This window comes from Sus scrofa, chromosome 8 (genome assembly GCF_000003025.6).
Source record: "Sus scrofa isolate TJ Tabasco breed Duroc chromosome 8, Sscrofa11.1, whole genome shotgun sequence".
Taxonomy (NCBI): domain Eukaryota; kingdom Metazoa; phylum Chordata; class Mammalia; order Artiodactyla; family Suidae; genus Sus; species Sus scrofa.
Window position 1 is genome coordinate 83,363,326 of NC_010450.4, and position 22,696 is coordinate 83,386,021.

The 22,696-nt window shown below is 35.5% G+C and overlaps 1 protein-coding gene across 6 annotated transcripts in view; it reads left to right on the forward strand.

Annotated features, from left to right (window-relative positions):
* The window catches only part of ANAPC10 (anaphase promoting complex subunit 10), a 144,354-nt gene that overhangs the window by 10,109 nt on the left and 111,549 nt on the right, over positions 1-22,696 (forward strand). For 5 of the 6 annotated variants that reach the window (XR_002346353.1, XR_304982.3, XM_021100318.1 and 2 more), the window contains 2 exon segments: positions 487-577; positions 11,616-11,736. Coding sequence is in view for 4 of the 6 variants with exons in the window: in XM_021100318.1 (XP_020955977.1) it covers positions 487-577; positions 11,616-11,736 (212 nt within the window). In the remaining 2 variants the exon portion in view is untranslated. 6 annotated transcript variants of the gene reach the window in all.

The window sequence follows — 22,696 nt, forward strand, 5'->3', positions numbered from 1 at the left end:
CTCAGGTATTCCTCCAGCAAAGATGGGTTTACTTGGGATCAGCAGAGAATTGCAGTTTGGGGTCTGCAACTATGGCAAGTCATGTTCAAGTTCCTGCACTGAAGGGACGTGGCGCCCATTTATTGAGGGGATAAAGAAGTTGAGTGGGTTGCAGTAAACAAAGAGGCCACAGCGTTTCATTGTCTGAGGACTTGCCGGGAAAGAAGAGTCATTCTTCTTCCTCTTGGGCTCTGGTATGAGGGTGTGAGAGCTGCCCCTTCTGGTCTCCTAACACTATTTAATAGACATTTCTCTTCATTAAGTTTTTATGCCCCTGAGAACTGAGGTCTGGTTAAAAGGATAGAAGAGTTTTGGTTAATTAAAAAATTCGCAGTACTGACCATCTACTTTATCAAGCTTTCTGGACAAATATATATGGTAATTGAATATTTTGAATATTTGGCTCTTTTTTTTTTAATGCGAATTTATTACCACTTGTGTTTTTAGGATTTGGAGTGGATCAATTACGAGACGACAATCTGGAAACGTATTGGCAATCAGATGGCTCCCAGCCTCATTTAGTGAACATCCAATTCAGGTAATACCTTTTTGAATTTTTCAATTGGTATAGGTTATAATTGGGAAAGAAATCAATTTTATTTATGTAAGACTTGAAGAAATATAGAAAATATAGTGAAGTGCACTTAACTCTTTTTTTCTTTTTGTCTTTTTGCCTTTTTCTTGAGCTGCTCCCTTGGCATATGGAGGTTCCCAGGCTACGGGTCTAATTGGAGCTATAGCCACTGGCATACGCCAGAGCCACAGCAACGCCGGATCCGAGCCACATCTGCGACCTACACCACAGCTCACAGCAATTCCGGATCCTTAATCCTCTGAGCGAGGCTAGGGATTGAACCTGTGTCCTCATGGATACTAGTCAGATTTGTTTCCGCTGAGCCAATATGGGAACTCCTCAGATATGTGTGTGTGTGTGTATATACATGTATATATATATATATATATATATATATATATATTTTTTTTTTGGTCTTTTTGCCATTTCTAGGGCCATTCTTGCAGCATATGGAGATTCCCAGGCTAGGGGTCTAGTCGGAGCTGTAGCTGCCGGCCTACACCAGAGCCACAGCAATGAGGGATCCAAGCCTTGTCTGTGACCTACACCACAGCTCAGGGCAACGCCGGATCCTTAACCCACTGAGCAAGGCCAGGGATTGAACCCGCAACCTCTTGGTTCCTAGTCGGATTCGTTAACCACTGAGCCACAACAGGAGCTCCTTCAGATATATTTTTCAGTGATTTATTTCAGAAAAATATGCTTTGCTTGTGACCCAACGCAATGCCTTAATGCATTAAGTATACCAAGGGTGATGACAGTAAGTTCTTTAGATATAGACCATTCATATAACTTCTCATGTTTGTACTTTCATTTGGGAAAAAAATGTCTATTCTAACTTATTACCTCTAAAGACATTTTCAGTTTTGAAATACTTTTGGGGGTAAATGGGAAACATCCACGTTTATCAATTGCTTTGTTGAATTTATCGACAGATGAAAGAACCCAATTAACAGATAGAAACCAATTAACTTGCTTATCTCACTTCATTTATACCATTTATTTTAATATTCTATAGCATTGTATTTTTAGTTTGTTTTTTATTGTTTTTCACATTTCTTGTGAAAAAGTCCAATAATAAATATTTTAGGCCTTGTGTGCTATCTGGCCTCTGTTACAACTACTCATTAATGCCATTATAGCATGAAAGCAGCTGTAGGTAATGCGTAAAGGTTGAATTTATCTGTTCTGATTAAAGTTTATCTTTATTAAATCAGGTACAGGTAGGTGGTAGGCTGTGAACTGTAGTATGCTAACTCCTGTCCTAGGACATTAAATATGTATACAGCTAATATATTTTTAAGACTTTAAATACCAGATATTTTGCTAATGCCTTATTTATTTCATTTAAGCTTTACAGCTGTCTTAATCTGTATTTGCAGTCTTAGAAGCAGAAACATAAATTAAGTAACTTTCTCTAGGATTCTCATAGAAGAGGAATTATATAGTATTTGTCCTTTCCTGTCCTGCTTAACTTAGCATAATGGTTTCATTGCCCAGCCATGTTGTAGCATGTATCAGAATTTCATTCCTTTTTAAGCCTGAATAATATTCCATTGTATATACCACATTTTGTTTATTGATGGACATTTGGTTTCTTTCCACCATAATATGGCTATTATGAATAATGCTGCAGTGAACATCAAGGACAAATATCTATTTGAGTCATGGCTTTCAGCTCTTTTGTGTATGTTCCCAGAAGTGGAATTGCTAGATCAAATGGTGATTCTATGTTTAATTTTTTGAGTTACTGCCATATTATTTCCCATAGCGACTATACTTCATTTTACATTCCCCAGCAATATACAAAAGTTCTGATTTCTCCATATCCATACCAATATCTGTATACTATTTGTTTGATAATAGCCATTCTAATGGTGTGAACTGTTATCTCTTTAAGGTTTTGATTTGCATTTCTCTGATGATTAGTGATATTGAGCTTCTTTTCACGTGTTTATTGGTCATTTGATATATTTTTTGGAGAAATGTCTATTCAAGTCCTTTGCCTATTTTTGAATTGGGCTTTTGATTTTTTTGTTGTTGATTTTTAGGAGTTCTATATATATTTTGGATATTAGTCACTTCTCAGATATATGATTTCCAAATATTTTTTCCCATGCTATGGGTGCTTGTTTGTAAAAGTTTTTAATTTTGATGAAGTCCTTTTTTAATTTATTTAAAGATAATTTTTTTTTTGTCTTTTAGATCCTCACCTATGGCATATGGAAGTTCCCAGGCACTGCTCCACAATGGGAATTCCTTTTTTTTTTTTTTTTTACTGAGTCTGCCACTCTATGTTTTTTGATCAGAGCATTTAGTCCAATGATGTTTAAGGTAATTATCGGTACATATATATTTATTGTCATTTTATACCTTGTTTTCCAGTTTGTTTGTTTGTTTGTTTATTTATTTATTTGCTTTTTAGAGTCCACCCATGGCATATGGAGTTTCCCAGTCTAGGGGGCGAATCAAAGCTACAGCTGTTGGCCTACACCAGAGCCACAGCAACGCAGGATCTGAGCCACATCTGCGACCTGTACCACAGCTCATGGCAATGCCGGATTCTTAATTTACTTAATGAGGCCAGGGATCGAACTTGCAACGTCCTGGTTCCTAGTCATATTCATTTCCGATGTGCCATGACGGGAACTCCATGTTTTCCGATCTATTCTGTTTCTTTGTTCCTTTTTCTTTTTGCAGTTTGATGATTTCCGTTTATGCTTGTGTCCTCTTCATTTTGGTTTTTGTGAGTGTATTGTTTGGTTTTGATTTATGGTTGCCCTGTTTTTCAAATATGTTAATCCCTTCCTTTATCTGCTTGTCTTAGCCTGCTAGTCATATAGGCTCAAACACATTCTAAAGAATAGTCTCAATTTTCTAACTCTCCTTCCCCAAATTTTATGGCTTTGATATCCTTTTTTTCATCTTCATGTTTATCTTTTTGCTATTCCTGTGTTTCTCAATGCTTTCACAAATAGGTTTTTTTTTTTTTCTTTTTGATCTGTACACTGGTTTATTTTGGTAATTTCTTTCCAATTGTGATTTCCTCCATCCTGTATCTTATTTCTTTCCTATTTAGAGGAGACCTTTCAATATTTGTTTAAGAATGGTCTAGTATTGCTGAATTCTTTTCATTTTTGCCTTTTTAAGATATTATTTATTTCTCCTTCTATTTTAAATAATATTCTTGCTGAGTAGAGTATTCTAGGTTGCAGATTTTTCCCCTTTTAGAACTTTGAACCTTTGCCACTGTCTTCTGGCCTGCAGCATTTCTGTAGAGAAATCAGCTGATAGCCTTGGGGGGGGTTCCCTTGTAATTAACTCTGTTTTTCTCTTGTTGCCTTTAGAATCCTCTCCTTATCTTTAACTGTTGCCATTGTATTATAAAATGTCTAGGTGTGGGTCTGTTTGGGTTCAACTTGCTTAGGGCCTTCTGTGCTCCTGTATCTTGATATTTGTTTGCTTTAGATTTGGAAGGTTTTCAGCCATATTTCTTCAAATATACTTTCAATCCCCCCCCCCTTTTTTTTTCTTCTCCTTTGGAATCCCTATTATGTGTAGATTGGCCTGCTTTACATTATCCCATAGACCTCTTACATTGCTTTCATTTTTTTTTTTTTTTTTCATTTGGCTTTCTGTCTGCTGTCCTGTTTGGGTGATTTCCACTACTCTGTCTTCCAAGTCATTTATTTATGCCTCTGCATTATTCATTCTGTTATTTATTGCCTTTAGCTCAGCTTTTTTTTTTTTTTTTTTTTTTTTTTTTGGGCAAAGGAATTTCTGATTTTTCTTGGCTCCTCCTTATGGTTTCTAGTTCCTTTTTACAGTAATTTGTATTACTCTTGATAGCCATTCTTAATTCCTATTATTCTTATCTTTGTTTCTCTATGTATAATGTATTTCCCTTCATCACCCTGCCACTGCTATTTTTTTGGGCTATGCCACAGCGTGTGGAAGTTCCTGAGCCAGGGATCAGTGGGATTGAATCCATTGTGCCATAAGGAAACTCCCAACTCACCACTGCCTTTTTTTTTTTCTTTTTTGTCTTTACCTTTTCTAGGGCTGCTTCCCGGGGCATATGGAGGTTCCCAGGCTAGGGGTTTAATCAGCGCTGTAGCCACCGGCCTATGCCAGAGCCACAGCAACGCAGGATCTGAGCCGCGTCTGCAACCTACACCACAGCTCACGGCAATGCCGGATCCCAAATCCACTGAGCAAGGGCAGGGACCGAACCCACAACCTCATGGTTCCTAGTCGGATTCGTTAACCACTGCGCCACGACGGGAACTCCGACACTTTTTTTTTTTAAGAAGCTTAATTATGATCTATCTTGGTGTGAATTTCTTTGTTCCCATCTTTCTTGTAGTTCATTGACCTTTTTGAATCTGTGGGTATATAATTTTTTTTGACCATGTTATTTCAGATGCTTTCTATCTACTACCCCCTTTTACCCTGGGACTCCAATTATATATTAGGTCTGCTTTATACTGTCCCACAGACTACTGATACTCCATTTATTTTAGTGAGGAATGAAAGCCTTTTCTTTTCTATACTCTGTTGTAGAGAGTTTCTATAGCTGTATCATTATGTTCACTGTCTTCTGCCATGTTTAAACTACTGTTCATCCCATACAGTAAATTTATTTCAGATTTCTTTTTAATGTCCAAAAATTTCATTTAAAATATCTTTTATTTCTCTTCATTGTGTTCATAATTTCTTTTCATTCGTTCAATACATTTATGACAAACTATTTTTTCTAGTATGTTTACATTGTTTCCTGTTGCATATGCTCTTCTTCAACTTTGTTACTACCTTATCAAGAGATGGAATCTACGTGTCCCTCTTGAAACCGGTCAGGCCTTTGTGGATTTCTTGTCTAATAGAGAAATGGATGTTACGATACTGTTATTTCTAAGGCTTGATTATGAAACGTGATTTCTGCCTTGTTGTCACTCTTTTATGTGATTGACTCCCTCAGTACCCATCTACCATGCTTATGAGAAAACCCACATCAAATGGAGAAACCTATTAAAAAATGAATCAAAAACAAAGTCCTTAGCTAGGCTCCCAGCTGACAACCAGCACCAAGTTGCCAGTTGTATTAGTGAGCCATCTTGGAAGCAGATCCTTCAGATCCTAGGTCAAATCATCACACCTGATGCTTCGTGGAGCCATCACTTTTGAGCTCTGTCCAAATTCCAGATTCATAAAATAATGATTATTTTTTAACCCAGTAAGTTTTGAGATGATTTGTTAAACATTATAGGTATATATTTATATTTTCTCTTTTGAAGTTATTATTTTTAATGCTATCATCTCTGTCTTTTCCATATCTGTTTTAATTGACTGATTTTTTTCCTCGTTTTGGGTCATGTTTTTCTGATTCTTTGTAGTAGTTTTTGATTAGATGCTGGCTGTAATAAATTTTACCATGTGGAGTATTAATTTTCATTGTTGTTAGAGGATTAGATTTTGTTCTGGTAGGCAGTTAAATTACTTAAGAATCAAGCTGATCTTTTTGAGGCTTTATTTTGAGGTTCTTTACTGTAGGTCTTGAGTATATTTTACTCGAGGGTGAAAGTCAACAAATTCTGAGTAATGGGGTAGATAGTAAACATTTCAGGCCTTATAAACTATGTTTTAGGCTGTTGCAACTGCTCAGCGTTGTTGTAGTACAAAAGCAGCTGTGGACAATATATAAGTGAATTGGTGTTGCTTTGTTTTTATATTACTTTTTGTACAAAAATTGGTGTTGCTTTGTTTTTATATTGCTTTTTGTACAAAAATAAGTGGTAGGTCGCATTTGGCCTTTGAGCTGTGGTTTGCTGATCCCTGCTCTAGGGTAGTACTTCTCCTAGTTTTTGGTTTTAGTACAACTTTGAAATTTTATTGAAGTCTGTAAAGACCTTTTGGGTTTTTTTTTTTATATCCTTTCAGTATTTGTGTGTGTGTGTGTGTGTGTGTGTGTGTGTGTGTGGTGTGTGTGTGTGTGTCTTTTTGCCATTTCTTGGGCTGCTCCCACGGCATATGGAGGTTCTCAGGGTAGGGGTCGAATTGGAGCTGTAGCTGCCAACCTACGCCAGAGCCACAGCAATGTGGGATCCAAGCCGCGTCTGCAACCTACACCATAGCTCACAGCAATGCTGGATCCTTAACCACTGAGCAAGGCCAGGGATTGAACCCGCAATCTCATGGTTCCTAGTTGGATTCGTTAACCACTGAGCCATGACGGGAACTCCTATATCCTTTCAGTATTTATCATATTAGAAATTATAGCTGAGGAATTCAAAGTATCAATTTGTTCATCTAGAATTAAATAATAATTAACCTATTTTAATATAAATGACAATTTTAAATGAAAAATAACTCTTTCTTCCAAAACAAAAAAAATAGTAAGAAGGGTGTTACTGTTTTACTTTTTTTGTGAATCTCTTTAGTGTCTGGCTTATGGGAAAACAGCTGGGAGTTCCCTGGTGGCTCAGTGGGTTAAGGATCTGGCATTGTCACTGCAGCAGCTTGGGTCACTGACGTGGCGTGGGTTTGATCCTTGGCCCACAGGAACTTCCACATGCCGTGGGAGTGGCCAAAAAAAATAAATTTAAGAAAATAAAGGAAAAGAGAAGATAGCCGGTCTCAATTATGGTTCTTCATTAAATCTTTTATAATATCCCATGTCAGATTGCAGCTGGAAAATGCCACTGTATACTCATAAGATAATGATGCTGAAAAAAGGTAAATAACAGCTTTACATTATTAGGAAAATAGTTGTAATGTTGCTGATCCCCTGAAAGAATCTTGAGATCGCCGCCCCCCCCCCCCCGCCCCCACTCCCAGATCCCCAGATCACTGTTCTCTTGGACAAGATTAGCCTCATGGAATACTAAGGCTTGATCCTTTGGGGATCTCAAATGAATGTCCTAGACATTTGAGGAGATATTTGGACTCTCCTCTTTGGTTTTTGGAAGCTCTAATGATTGCCTACTCTGTGTGACCTCTGGCAATTGTTTGGCTTACTGCTTCTCAGTAATTGTTCTTCCCCCAGCAGCTGTTTTTTGCATGTCTTTGTGGAGTTTCACCCTGTGCCTGTGCAGAGTGGTATTCAAAGACTCAAGAAGACTGAGTCTGCAGATTGCTGTAGTTTTTTTCTCAGTATAACTCCTTCTTCAGTTCAGTGAGACTTTGAGATTCTGTTAAGCTCTTCCTTCCCTGCATTGCAGTGCAGAAATGGCCATCAGTTAGAAAGCCCAGTTGTTCATAGGACTCACCTCATTCATTTCCTTTCTCACAGGGGTAATAGATAAGGTTGTCCTGCCTGTAGTTCAGTGTCTGCAGTCAGATGTTTCATGTGTGTTGTTTGATACTCTAGTTTTTTCATTTTTGTTTTTTGTCTTTTTAGGGCTGCGCCTGTGGTGTTTAGAGATTCCCAGGCTAGGAGTCGAATTGGAGCTGTAGCTGCCCACCTATACAACAGCCACAGCAATTCCAGATCCGAGCCACATCTGTGATCTACACAATAGCTCACAGCAACGACGGATCCTTAACCCACTGAGTGAGGCCAGGGATTGAACCTCTGTCCTCATGGATACTAGTTGGGTTCGTTAACCACTGAGCCATGATGGGAACTCCATGTCTTCCTTTTAAAGAGGTTCTTTACAGGAGTTCCCATTGTGGCTTAGTGGGTTAAGAACCTGACGTTGTCTCTGTGAGGATGCGGGTTCGCTATCTGGCCTTGCTCAGTGGCTAAAGATTCAGTGTTGCCACAAGCTATGGTCTAGGTCACAGATGTGGCTCAGATCAGGCCTTGCTATGGCTGAGGTGTAGGTCTGCAACTGTGGCTTTGATTCAACCTCTAGCCCTGGAACTTCCATGTGCCTCAGGTGCAGCCAAGAAAAGGGAAAAAAAAAAAAAATCTTACCATATCTTAGTCACATGTCATACCTAGCTTTAAGGGAAGCCAGAGGATACAGTCTTTTAGCTGGATGTTATGAAGAAAGAAGGGAAAAGAGGCTGTTAGGTTGGCAACTAGAATATTTGTCACTAATGTCTTCTATTGCAGTTTCATGAGTTACAAATCAGTTGAGAAATTATTTGAGTCAGCAGGAGGAGACCAAAATATCACTCCTATGAAATGGACAAAGCTGATGTTTTAGACATTGATCTATATCTGCAGTCAAGAGTGTCTCTAATAGTAAACCCTAAAATTAAACAGACTTTCCCATCCAGTTATGAAAGTGCTAAACCTATTAAATGTGTGGCATGAAGGAACAAAGCAAATGTTTGCTTCCTGCCAGCAGTTCTTTCTCAACAGAAGAGTAGTGGATGAGGGATAGAAGAAGTCTGGGAGTGTTACTTATGTCATCAGAAATGGAAGTACCACCTTCCTCCTTCTCCCCTTCTCACAGTACTTTGTCTTAAGAGGTTAGCATGATGCCTGGCGTATGGTAAGTAGTCAGGTGTGGTGAGTACTATTATAATGATGATTTGACAATTTAAGTAGCTGCCATTATGTCTCATGACCCATGCCTGTACTCTTCCCATGTGCATTGCCATTTGACAGTGTGATTATCTATGCAATATTATTTTTTTATCTACCATGAGATAAATTGATAAATAATTTCTAAAGGCTTTATGGGTACCTTTTAGAGCAAGTTTTTAATTTCTGGTAAGGTCACAGTTTCTTTTGCTAATCTAATGAAACTGTGTATATAGCATAAATTATACATGTGATTCCTGAGGCTTTATAGGACTGAGGGTAAGAACCCATGATGTAGAACAAATTTGAAGAATTGCAAACATCTGCATATTACAGTAAAATGGTGTCATTGACAGTGTTGAATAAGCTTAGTAAGTAAGTAATAGGAAGATGATAGCAGTTAATGAGATCATGAGACCACAGACACATGAACTCTGACTGTGCCCACCTCCTAGTTTTGTGACCTTAAGCCAGTTATTAACCTGAGTGTCCCCCCCCCCTTTTTTTTTTTAAATCACTAAACTGGAGGTGATAATAGTTCCTATACTACAAGACTGAGGACTAAATGAGATAAAACAGATAAAGCATTGCTTCTGGGCTAGACACAGAGAATTCACTTATTCACTTGCTACTTGCTGCTGTTGCTCTTGTGTTTGTAATCATTAGTGTTATTATTCTTTGCCTTTCCAACCTAACCTTGATTATCTTTTAGGTTCTAGTGACAAAGTTATCCTGAATTTAATTATTCAGAGAGAAAACGATTCTGAGCAAAAGGCTTGGTCCTTTAGATCTGCTTTTGGTTAAAAAAAAGAGAAAAAGTCCTTAAGAGTAATCTTTGTGATCTTTGATCTCTCCATGATAAGAAAGACCTTTCACTGCCAGTTTGTGGCTGGTGCATCAGGGAAAAGTCTTTTGTACACCCTTCAAAATTTCTCCTTCTTCCTGTACTTCCTCTGCTGTCTCCTTCCAGGCCCAGCAGAAAGAAAATGATGTCGGTTTGATACTGTTGACCTCTCTTGAAAACGTGGTAATGGTATTTATCCTGTCAGCAGTTCCTGAGTATTTAGCGTTTTACATCTTCATCTGTCTTTATTATTTGAGGGAAAAGTCTTTAACTTTCCCCATTCCTTTCTGATGAAAAGCTTGGGCTACAGAACTTTGGTTCCTTCACTAAGAACTACAGATCCCCTGCTGTTTTTATAGGCTGACTTTTGACACAGGCTACTTGTGTTCAGGGAGCTCATTGTTATTAAGTTAGTGCCAGTTTTTACCAGATCTTAACTTTTAAAGCGAGTTTAAATAGACTTCTTAATGGTTTTTTAGTTTGATGTTAAAATTTTCTAAATTCTTTCCCTGATGACCAAAGTAATACATGCTTATTTTAAAACATTAATTAGCAAATGTAGAAATCTTTATGAATAAGGATCTCAGGATCTCTCAGAGTCCCACTCCGTCACAATACTGTTTTAACATGATTCTATCTAGGTCTTTTTCTATACATATATATAGGTTTATATGACTTAAAAAAAATTTTGTTTTTCTCAAAATGTGATCTTTTTTATACTGTTTTATAATGTGTCCCCCCCCACTACTGTAACTATAAATCTATGTGTATCTTAAGTAGTTGCATAGTGTCTCATTGAATGGGTATATTGTAATTTGTCTCACTGATTTCCTCACTGAGGTGGATATTTAGGTTGTTTATAATTTAACTGCAGGACAATAAACATTTTTCTTCATCTGGTTTTGGAGTGGTTTTGTTATTATTGTCTTTTAATGAATTCTTAGAAGTTGAATTTGAAAGTCAAAGGCTTTGTATCTACTAAATGGCTATGACAGTATCTTTTTGTAATCAAATTTGGGTATTAGCAGTTTTTTCATCATGTCCCAATAATGATAAGAAACTAATGTCTATGTGTTTTAATCCGTATTTTTTTGATTATTAGAAATTGAGCATATTTTCATGTATTTTCCCACTTGTTTTCTGAGATTAATTTTGGTTATGTAGGCTTTGCTTATTTTTCCAAGATAGGTGTATTTTAAAATATACATATTGCATTAAGTAATAAAATTATACTTTCTATTTTTTTAAAGCATTTTCCCTTTATTATATGTAATTTCTCACTTAGCTAGTTATTTTCAAGTATTAACATAGGAAATTAAGTAATTGGCTATTAACTAGTAAAGGAAACCAAGCTTGTTAGAATACTTAGTTTGTCTAAAATACAAATGAGGAGAAGTGAAACCCTTAATGTTTATACTCTAAGGTACCTGTTTTGGCTTAACTGTTCCTTCTTTGCTCATGTCTGGTTCTTGACCATGTTCTAGATAAGAGATGTCTGTAGTCGCATGTATATCTATTTTTCTCATATGTCCTTCATTTTCATTGTTAAAATGAAAGGAAATGGCAATTATTGATTCAAATAGTCATTGTAGCAAACTATGATTTTAAAATCAGAAGATAATATATTTTGGATACAATCTTTCCATATGATAAAAGGCATGTTGTTTTTACTTTATTGCTTTTAGAAGAAAAACAACAGTGAAGACATTGTGTATTTATGCGGACTACAAATCTGATGAAAGCTACACTCCAAGCAAGATCTCGGTCAGAGTAGGAAATAATTTTCACAATCTTCAAGAAATTCGGGTATGTCTTTAAAATTTTTTTAAGTGTTTGTCCATAGTGCTTGCTCTTTAGAAGATGGTCACTTTTGATACTAAGCAGATTAAAATGTTAATATATAAAAGGAAAATTATTAATATTTAAGAAACATTTTACATTTTTTATATTTTTAATTTTCTTTTGAATTCTGATTGTAATCTTTTATATTTTCCCAACATTTTATTATGGACATTTTTTTAGACATATAGAAAAGCTGGAAGATTTGAGTAGTGAACCCCAGCATACTCACATCCTGGATCCTACAGTTATTAATGTTTTGCCCTATTTGCTGTGTTATAATCTGTCCATTTCAAAACAAGTTGCAGATATTTGTATATATCACCCCAAATTCTTTAGCATGGTCAATGATACTAGAGTTATTAATATTTGCTTAAGGTTCATTTTTTAAGGTAATATTTATATATATTTTGCACAAATCTTAAGTATATTTTTGGTGAGTTTTGACAAATGCATACATTTGTATAGCCCCAGCTCCGGTTGAGATATAGAACATTTCTGTTGCCCCAGAAAATTCTCTCAGACCCAGTCCCAATTTCCGTCTCTATCCTAGCCTTGGAGATAACAGTTATTGTGATTTTGTTTATTTATTCATTCATTCCATAGATCAGTTTTGCCTATTCTAGAATGGCATAAAAATGGAATCATACAGCATATACTTTTATGAAGGGCTTCTTTCACTTAGCCAGTTTTTTTGAGAATCATCTATGTTGATACATATGTCAGTACCACATTCTTTTTGATTTTGGAGTTGTAACCCATTGTCTGAATATGTCACAATTTGTTTATCCTTCTAACTTTTTGAAGCCAATAGAACAGTGCTTTTGTGACTTGAATTTTATTAATTCCCAAATATTTGCATTTCCGAAATATCTTAAACGATTTTGAAATGTGTACTTGGAAAGTTCTGGCCCTTAGCGTTTTTTCTTTTCAGAAAATCATTACACTCGAATAGTCATTAAAAACTTTTAAATTAGGTGGTTCTGAGAGCTCTGGAAAGGACCTTTAATTTTTGAAAGACTTCCAATTACTTTGTGGCCTGGACTCTTCCTTGACTTAGTGTTTATATTTAGATCCCATATCTGTGTTTATATTTCTTCCATGAAATAGTAATAAAATACTTAATAAAAATCACACATACTTTCATCATTTACTCAATAAGTGCAGTGTTCTCATATGAAATTTGCTTATGTATTAACAAATAATAAGTAAGGAGATTGTCCACAGGTATTTCTTGTTGTTTGCTTGCTTTTTTGTCCTTCCAGTTAATTAAGTTTGTCACTTTTTGAGATGATTACCTGGTTTGCCTCCAGGCAATTATCTTTACTTTTAAAGAATAATGCTATAAATTTTCTTGATAAATAATTTAGTTTTGAAAAATTATCATAAATCACATGATCTTCTTTTAGTTTAAAAACATTTCTTATTATGTCTGACAGACCATACTGGTTAATATCTATTTTTTATATTTGAATAAATTTGAAAATAGATCAGCTCTTAATTTTCTTCATTTAATTTTTTTTCATTTTCCTCTTCTTTTATTCAGAATTTTTAAAGTTATTTTTATTATCATAATAATATTGGACTACTTGCTAGATCTTTTAGTCATTATTTGATATATCTAATTAGTGCTTAGTGCTTTAAAGACTTGAGAGATTTATTTCTTATACTTTATTTGTTAAAAATTGTATATTTATCACATGATTGGGTCACTAATATTGAGAAGTCTTTTGGGAGCAGAATCATCTTGTTTTGATTTAAAACTAAAAATTTTCATATAATTCTTCAGACAGGTTGAAATATGTGACACACTAGAAATGAAATCTCTATCCAAGATATGTGTGTGGCATACATTTGTAATGTCCACCAGATGTCACTATTGTCCTTTAATTGCTGGTCTCATAGCCTGGTGATAAGTTGAAGACCTCAAGGAGTCTTAGTTGTATTAGTTTTAACTGGAGTAGTCAAAAATTTTTTAATGCATTTTGGGAACTGTGTATCTTCATACCTGATTTCTAGATTTATGTATTAAATATGCTTGTATTTTGTAAATATACAAACTTTACAAATGATATTTGGACCATTGTGGAATATTTTTAATCTAGTCTTTGCTTCTACTATATCATCTCAGTCCTGAAACATTAGCCATAGCATAAGGGCGCTTTTAAATAGTCTCTTAATTTTATTCTAAGTGTGTTTATATTTCTCTGTAGTGACCACATAGCCTCATGAGACCAGTAATACTAAATGTTACCAGGTGATAATGTGAGTTGTTTTCCTGAAAAACTTAATGAACATACTGCTTTTCTGCCACAGTTCTCACTAAGGAACCATAATTTTTAGATTTTGCTTTAAAATATTAGTGCTGCCTTTGCAGTTCATAGTATAAAGGATACTTTATCTTTAATTATGCATCTTTATATGTGATTTATTCTGTTTACTTTTTTCTTTTATAAGTTAAAGAAATTAAGAATCTGATGGCACATTGTTTTTTAAGGAAAGATGAGCAGATCATGAGTTTGTTTTCTTACATTACTCCTCTATAATATCTACATTATTAAAAAAAAAACTTTGCTGCTTCTAACTCAGATACTAAGATAAGTGATTAAAATAGTGTGAACTTTTATAAGGTTTTTAGAACCATCATTTCATTAGTTGTAGGACTGATTTAACTGAGTGGAAAATCCAACTAAATCTTTTTATATTCTTACATGGCTGCTTGCCCACTGGAGGGTGTAGTGTGTATTGAGTGTTTTTAATAGGTTTTCCTTTTTTACTAGAAATTATGGATTTGTTTACTTGAGACATTCTAAAACCTATTTTCTGTAACTTTATTATTGATTTGAAATAACAACTTTAAAAAAATTATAGTTCAAGGTGAGAAAAGCTAATAGGTTACCCTGTTTATCCCAAAATTATTGTTTTCCTATTGTATGTTTTCCTTCATCTCAGTTATGAAGCATGATATTATATATAGATTTTTGTTACCTCTGTCGAAAAATCTCTACAAAGAGATCAGGCCCTTCCTTTACTATTCTGGAAGGCGTATTTTAACCTTTATACCTGAGGAGGGACTTACAATTAAAATGGAAGTGAAGTTCAGACTTTCTGTATAATGGATGCGAGATTCTATCACTTGGTTTGACCGATTAAAACATTTTTGGTGCCACAGTTGAATTTATTTATGCTGCTTGTTCCACTTTCTTGTTTTCAAAATTATCTATCCTATACAAATCGGAAACCAATAAACTGAGACTATTTTATAAGATGTTTATAATTTAGCTCTTCTGCACAAAAGACTGTTTCTATATAGAAGTGAGAATTTAGCATTTCAGAGTTTTGTGTCATTATATTTTCAGAATATTTCATTCTGTTGTGTTACTTTTACGCAGGAAATCATGTTTGTGTTGTTCAGGACGCTTTATTCCGGAGACATTTTCAAATAAAGACATAGTTTCTTTTTAAATGTTTAAATCCTTTGTATTTTAGCATCATGTTTTGGTTTAATGTTTTTTCTTTACCTTTGCTCTCAGAAAGGAAAATATGTGTGAAGGAAATTTTTTGTCATTTAGCATGAGGAACCAAAAGAATCCCATATATTAAGTGTGCCCATTTTAACATTTTAGACATCTCCAGATAAAACCCAAGACAACTTATAGTCTTTTTCAATTTTCTAACTAGTTATTTCTCTTTTAAAAAAAACTATTGTAGAAATTTTTGTTCTTAAATATAAAGTCATTTATTAGACATACAGTGACACTGTCAAAATTATTTCTATATAGGTTGTGAAAAAAACTTAAGATTAATAGATTTTTTCCTTCTAGCTTTTTTCTTTATTATTATTATTATTTAAATTTTATAATGATTTTTATTTTTTCCATTATAGCTGGTTTACATATTTTCATCATATGTGCAAGTTGTCCTTTGGTTTATTGTTAGCATTTTGCTTCTGAAATTTGTAGCCACAAAAGGATGAAATAATAGTAGAGCACAAGATTGAGCACTTAATTTTAAGCCTTGTTTTTATTTTCAGATAATAAAGCTGTTACCAAGTGATTTTTTTTTTTTTTAAGAGGAGGCTTGAAACAAGTCTTCAGTGTTAGCAGAGCTGTAATGATATTTTCCTTTTCTTCCATGTGGGCCAGCATTTTGGCTCTCTACTTTGTGTCTTAAATCAGTAGGATGACAATGGGAGTCCATATGTGGTACTTTGACAGAAGTGGTTAATAAGTCAGCTCTTCTGTTAAAATAACATTTACTATTATAATTTGAGTTCCATTAATGTGTGTGGTAAAGGATATGCAGACAAAGGCTCTGACTCTCTCCATTGATCTTAAAATCGACTTATATTTACTTTCTTATGAGGGGCCTATTTTAAACAACTTGATATAAAGTAGAACGATTTAGGCAGTATCTATAAACATAAATTGGTTTGATAAGACAGAGTGTTTAATTTATTTAGCCTTTGGAAAAATAGTTTTTTATTAAATTTAGCTATTTTAAAAGAAAATATTTTTAAAAATTAGTTTTTATAAGTAACTTTAGGACATCATTGAAATGAGCATAGAATGTTTTGGTGTGGTACACATGATTTTTAAACTAGAAATGTTGTCTTTTATCCCTCTCTAAAAGTAACATATGCAATTAAAAATACTCAATTATATACATTACTTATTTCTAGAATGGAGTTGAGGTTAGTATGCAAAAAATACGTTTCCTTTTGAAAATAAAATATATTACACAGTAGAATATCATAGATAGTTTTAAGGAGAAACATTATTTTATTTCTTGTTTTTTTGCTTGGTCACAAACTTAGACTATGGATTTTTTGAGTAGTCTGGCATTCCCATACACGACAGATTCATGCTTTCTTCAGTAAATATTTATTTAGGGCCTGGTGCATGGCAACACGTGGTAGGTCCTGGGGATACAGCAGAGATAGTCACTGTTCCTGCCTTTAAGCACTTCATAGCTGATGGAAGAGACAGGCAAATAAATCAAGTTACAATATAGTCCAGTAAAAACATAAATGGAGTATGGGAACACAATAGAATATTAGGAGCATAATAGTTTAAAATTCTTTTCTAAAAGAGATGATGGTTCAACTGAATCTGAAGGATAGATGTAAAGCTGACTCAGGTGGAAAATAAAGTGGAGGCATTCTAGAAGGGAGCATGGCATGGCATATGGAAAGGCATGGAAGTGTGCAGCTATGGCATAATGGCAGAACTGCTGATAATTTAGTGTGCCTGGAAACTGGGTAGGTGTGAGGAAGCAGCAAGAAATACTGGAGAAGTGCTTATTCATTCAGCACTGTACATAAGGAGTTGCATTCTTACAATAAATAAGTATGTAATTGTTCCAGTGAAAATAATAGGCAAAGAAAGTCAGATTGTGCTTGCTGTCAGACTTTGGGGGAGTTTAAGCTTTAAATAAAGAAACATTCATAAAGTTAAATCTTGGGAATGATGGTGAAGACCAGATGTGTAGTATCTGAGTAAAAATTATGAGGATTTAACTAAGGCTGTGGCAGTTGGGTTCAAGAAGAAAGGTTGTATTTGAAGTAGACTCAAAGGGACTTGTGACTGATTGCTACTTGGGGTTTACTGGGAGTGTGGACAGGGGTTCACGTAGGTAGAAGGGGGCATCTAGAATTCTTTTCATGTCTGGCAAATGATTGAATGTTGCGATGAATCAGAAATAGAATTCAGAGTTAAGGAACATTGGGGGTGGGGGTGGAGAGACAGCTTAAGCTCATGAGGTTGATTTCTGGTATCTTTTCAGGTGGAGGACTTTCCAGTGGGTAGTCAGGTGCGTGGATCTGAGCCTGAGGAAAGACATCTAGGTTAGGGGTTGAGATTTGGAAATCATTCATGTGTAAGTAGAAGCTTAGGTGTGAGTTTTGATTTCATTTAAGGGAGTATGTATAGTTGAAGTGTACCGGGGCAGCAACTGTGGAAATACCAGTATTCAAGGATTGGTTAGGAAAAGACCAGCCAATGAAAAAAGCTGAGAGGAACTGCCAGAGATGGGAAGAAAATCAGGAGAACGTGGTGTCGCAGAAGTTGGTAATGGTCAGGAATCCAGTTAGATAGGGACTGGAAAGTTTCCTTCCTAAGCCCGTGTTACATGTTGTAATAGGCAGTTTATTTAATGCAGTTCTGAACTGAGATAGTTCTTGCAAGCAATTTAGTCACTCTTTGGAGTGATAATTTCTAATTTATGGATTTGAGACTAATGAAGTTATTGGCTTTAATAGGAATTCCAACTTTTCCTATCATAGTATTTATATCAAGTTAGAAGATTCTGATGGATATTCTTATTTTGTCTCATAATGCTTGGAATTAGAAGGTCGTGTATTGCTGATGTATTCTTCAAGGAAACAGTGGAGTTAATGAGGTTTCTTTCAGGAGCTTGTGCTGTATGGTTGCTTTTTTCTTTTATTTTCTTTTGCTTTTTAGGGCTGCATCTGCAGCATATGGAGGTTCCCAGGCTAGGAGTCTAATCGAAGCTGTAGCTGCTGGCCTATGCCACAGCCATAGCAACTCAGGATCCAAGCCTCGTCTTCAACCTACACCACAGCTCACAGCAATGTCAGATCCTTAACCCACTGAGCAAGGCCAGGGATTTAATCCGCAACCTCATGGTTTCTAGTCAGATGCGTTTCCGCTGAACCATGACAGGAACTCCTAAGGTTCCTTTTTTTTTCAAGTGCTCTTTCACAGAGGTTATGGAAAAACTCTATTCTTTTTTTTTTTTTTTTTTTTTTTTTTTTTTTTTTAGGCAGAGTGACTGAAGTAACAGCAAAGAATAAAAAGCAAAATTAGAAAAAGCCTTTATTTAGCACTATAGCAGGATGTAATACAATAGAAATACGCATTTACAAATGTGAAAATTTAGGTTATCAACCCCTGTTTTATAAGGAAAGCCCACCTAGCATGACTAGCCAAACAGGCCAGGAGTGGGCACCTGGCTGAGAACCTAGCACAGTGTTGGAAACAGTAGGCATTTAATAAAAAGTTGTCGAATAAATACACCAGCAATCAGTCCATAGGCTTGCCATTGACCTATACTTCTGTAGTTTGCTTCCAAAAGATTATCTGAACAAACAAAATTTCTTCTCTTAGAAAAAAAATTAATTGTGATTTTAAAAAGAACATAAAGTTTGCTATCTTAACATTTTTAAGTGTGGAGTTTAGTAGTGTTAAACATATTCACATTGTTGTATAATAGATCTCCAGAACATTTTCATCTTTCAAAACTGAAAATCTATGTCCATGAAACAACTCCTCGTTTCTCTCCCCACCAGCCTTGGTAACCACCGGTCTGCCTTCTCTCTCTGAATTTGACACCTTCAATACCTCATATAAGAGAACTCATACAGTATTCATCTTTTTGTGAGTAGCACATTTCATGCATCACAATGTCTTCAAGGTTCATCCAGGTCATAGCAGGTGACAGGATTTCCTTCCTGTCAGGATCTCTTTCCTTAAAAAGGCTAAATCATATTCCATTGTATGTGTATACCACATTATGTTCATCCATCCATCTGGCAGTGGACACTCAGGTTGCTTCTACCTCTCAACTATTGCAATGATGCTGCTATGAGCATGGTGGGCAGGTATCTCTCTGAGACCCTGCTTTTAGTTCTTTGGGGTATAAACCCAGAAGTAGGATTTTGGGATCACACAGTAGTTCTATTTTTAGTTTTTTTGCCTTTCACAGTAATATGACTCACAAGAAACAGGCAAGTTAGCAGCAAGACTTGATATAGAAGGGAAGCGATTTGGGGTGGGGGCTAAGGAGAAGGGCCATAGGCCAACCGAAGCTTTAAAGTTAGAAGAATATGAATTATGAGGCATGGGAGGAGGTAGGATGGGTAGAATGAGTGGAATGTATACAAGGACAGAGACAGACAACCAGTCTGGAACAAGTGTCTGGTGAACCAGCATGCTTCATTTCCTGGCCGCCCTGATACCTGGTTGTTTGCTTTCTCCTGGGGTCCCATGGATTATTAAACTTTTTGGTAAGCCGCCTCTTCTATATAAACTTAGAGTGAATTTTTATTCTTGGCAACTAAAATGACCCTAATTAGCATGGCAGTAGCCACAGAAAGAGCTGCAGCATAGCAAATCTTACTGGGAAATACCTGCTGGAAATTTTTATCATAATTTAAAAATGTATCTAATTGAGGTGCGCCCACTCAGGGACCTTCATTTTTTATCCTCAGTCTTATTTTACATGTGGCAAATGAAGAATTATTAATCTCCAGAAATTAGAGGCAAATAGTTGATTTTTTTGATGGGACCGATATTGCATTTGGAAGAGAAGAATTAGTATATCAATTAAAAAAAAATACTGGAGTAGAGTTGACTTAAAATGTGGCATTCATTTCAGGTGTACAGCAAAGTGAATCCATTAGACATACAGCATGTCAATTTTGATTTAGATTGTATTGACCATCATAAAATCATTTTTGAGTCATGTGTTCACCATTATTTGTGCTTATTTAACAATAAATACTGCTATCTACTGCTGCTGTTTATTAAGTACTTTCCACATACATGTCACTGTGCCAGGCAGTCACCACTCACTATTTCATTTTGTCTCTCCAAATCTCACTTGGTAATCAGATGTTATTATCACCCCCATAATCAAATCAAGTTGAGACTTGGAGAGGTGAAATGGATCTTTTGCTATATGGCTCACTCTAAATGTGAGAATGTTAGAGCCGCAAGAAACTTTAGAGGCAATTTAATTCATCAGAAACTCAGATGCTGAGCATTCAGGCAGGTAATACAACAGCAAAAGGCCATGTCTTATCCAAAGGGGTGGTAGCTGCTATTCAACTGCAGTCTTACCTGCCACAGGTGATATAAGCCCAGTGTTGCCAATCATAATTTTTAAAGAGAAACCAGAAACCTGCATTTGAGTATGAAATCTCCCAATTTTTAAAACATGCAGGGTAAATAGGGTATTTGCATAGGCTGAATGTGGCTGAAGGGCGACCAGTTAGCAACTTCTGATCAAGTAAGATGCCAGCCAGTATTTTATAAATGAAGTGAAACTAGCTGTCCAGTGGCACACAGCAAGTCAGTGCTTTAGCTGGAAGTCGACATGCAATACGTATTCCTTCCACTTTTTCCAAAAAAAAAAAAAAGAAAGAAAAGAAAACAAAGAAACACATTAAATTACAAGTTACCAAAACATTTCTTCAGGTTTTTTAGAAAAATTGAAATTGTAGTTGAAATGAGGTAGAGACAGGTTAACTATTGATTTTTGAAATTATTTAAAAATTGTTTACTTCCTTGATATATCCTATTAAAAACTGATACTTGTAATGCTAGTCCTGATGGCATATGGGGTTTTTTTGTTTGTTTGTTTTTGTTTTGTCTTTTGCCTTTTCTAGGGCCACTCCTGCGGCATATGGAGGTTCCTAGGCTAGGGGTCAAATTGGAGCTGTAGCTGCCGGCTACGCCAAAGCCACAGCAACACGGGCTCCGAGCTGTGTTTGTGACTTATACCACAGCTCACGGCAACACCGGATACTTAACCCACTGAGCAAGGCCGGGGACTGAACCCACAACCTCATGGTTCCTAGTCGGATTCATTAACCACTGTGCCACGACTGGAACTCTGGCGTATGTTTTTTATAATTATTTGCTTTTCTTTCTGCTGATTGCTTTTGCTTAATTATTTTATAAGGAGCTTTAAACAGGGTAATTTGAAGAGTAAAATTTCTAAGCAAAGAAATAAAACCTCCAAGTTTCAGAATGAAAGATTGAGAATATTGGAGTAGATACTCTGGGAACAGAAGCCAGTTGATACTTTCTTCTGTGGCCACTTTATCTTTACAATGAAATTAAGAAAAATCACCATACAAAGGTGTGTAGGTTTTTGGGAGGAGGGCTTCCACTTGATGGGAATACAATAATAGTGGGAAATTTTAACACTCCACTCACATCATGGACAGATCCTTAGACAGAAAATCAGTAAGGCAACAGAGACCCTATATGACACAATAGAACAGTTAGACTTAATTGATATTTTTAGGACATTACATCCAAAAAAACCCAGAATATATATTCTTTTCAAGTGCACATGGAATGTTTCCAAGGATCGACCCCATAGTGGGGCATAAAACTAACCTCAGCAAATTTAAGAGTATAGAAATTGTAAGAATCTTCTGACCACAATAGCATGAAACTAGAAATCAATCACAGGTAAAGAAATGAGAAAAAACTGACTACGTGGAGACTAAACAACATGCTACTAAAAAACCAATGGGTCAGCGAGGAAATTAAAAAATACCTTGACAAATGATAATGAAAACACAACTGTTCAAAATCTATGAAATGCCACAAAAGCAGTTCTTGAAAGTTCATAGAGATACAGGCCTTCCTCAAAAAAGAAAAATCTCACATCAACAACTTAACCTACCACCTAAAAGAATTAGAAAAAAGAAGAAACAAAACCTAAAGTCAGCAAAAGAAAGAAAATCTTAAAGAGAGGAAATCTATAAAATAGTTTAAAAAAAATAGAAAAAAATCAATAAAACCAAGAGCTGTTTCTTTGAAAGGGTAAACAAAACTGACAAACCTCTGGCCAGACTCACCAAGAAGAAGAGAGGAAGAACCCAAATCAACAAAATAAGAAATGAAAAAAGACATTTTAGTGGATACTGCAAAAATACAAAAAACCGTAAGAGAATACAATGAATAATTATATGCCAAACAAATTTGACAACTTAGAAGAAATGGACAGCTTTTTAGAGACATAGCTTATCAAAACTGGTCAAGCAGAAATAGATCAGTTGAACAGACCAATCAGTAGAAATGAAATTGAATGTGTAATAAAAACACTCTACAAACAAAAGTCCAGGACCAGATGGCTTCACAGGTGAATTATACCAAACACACAAAGAAGT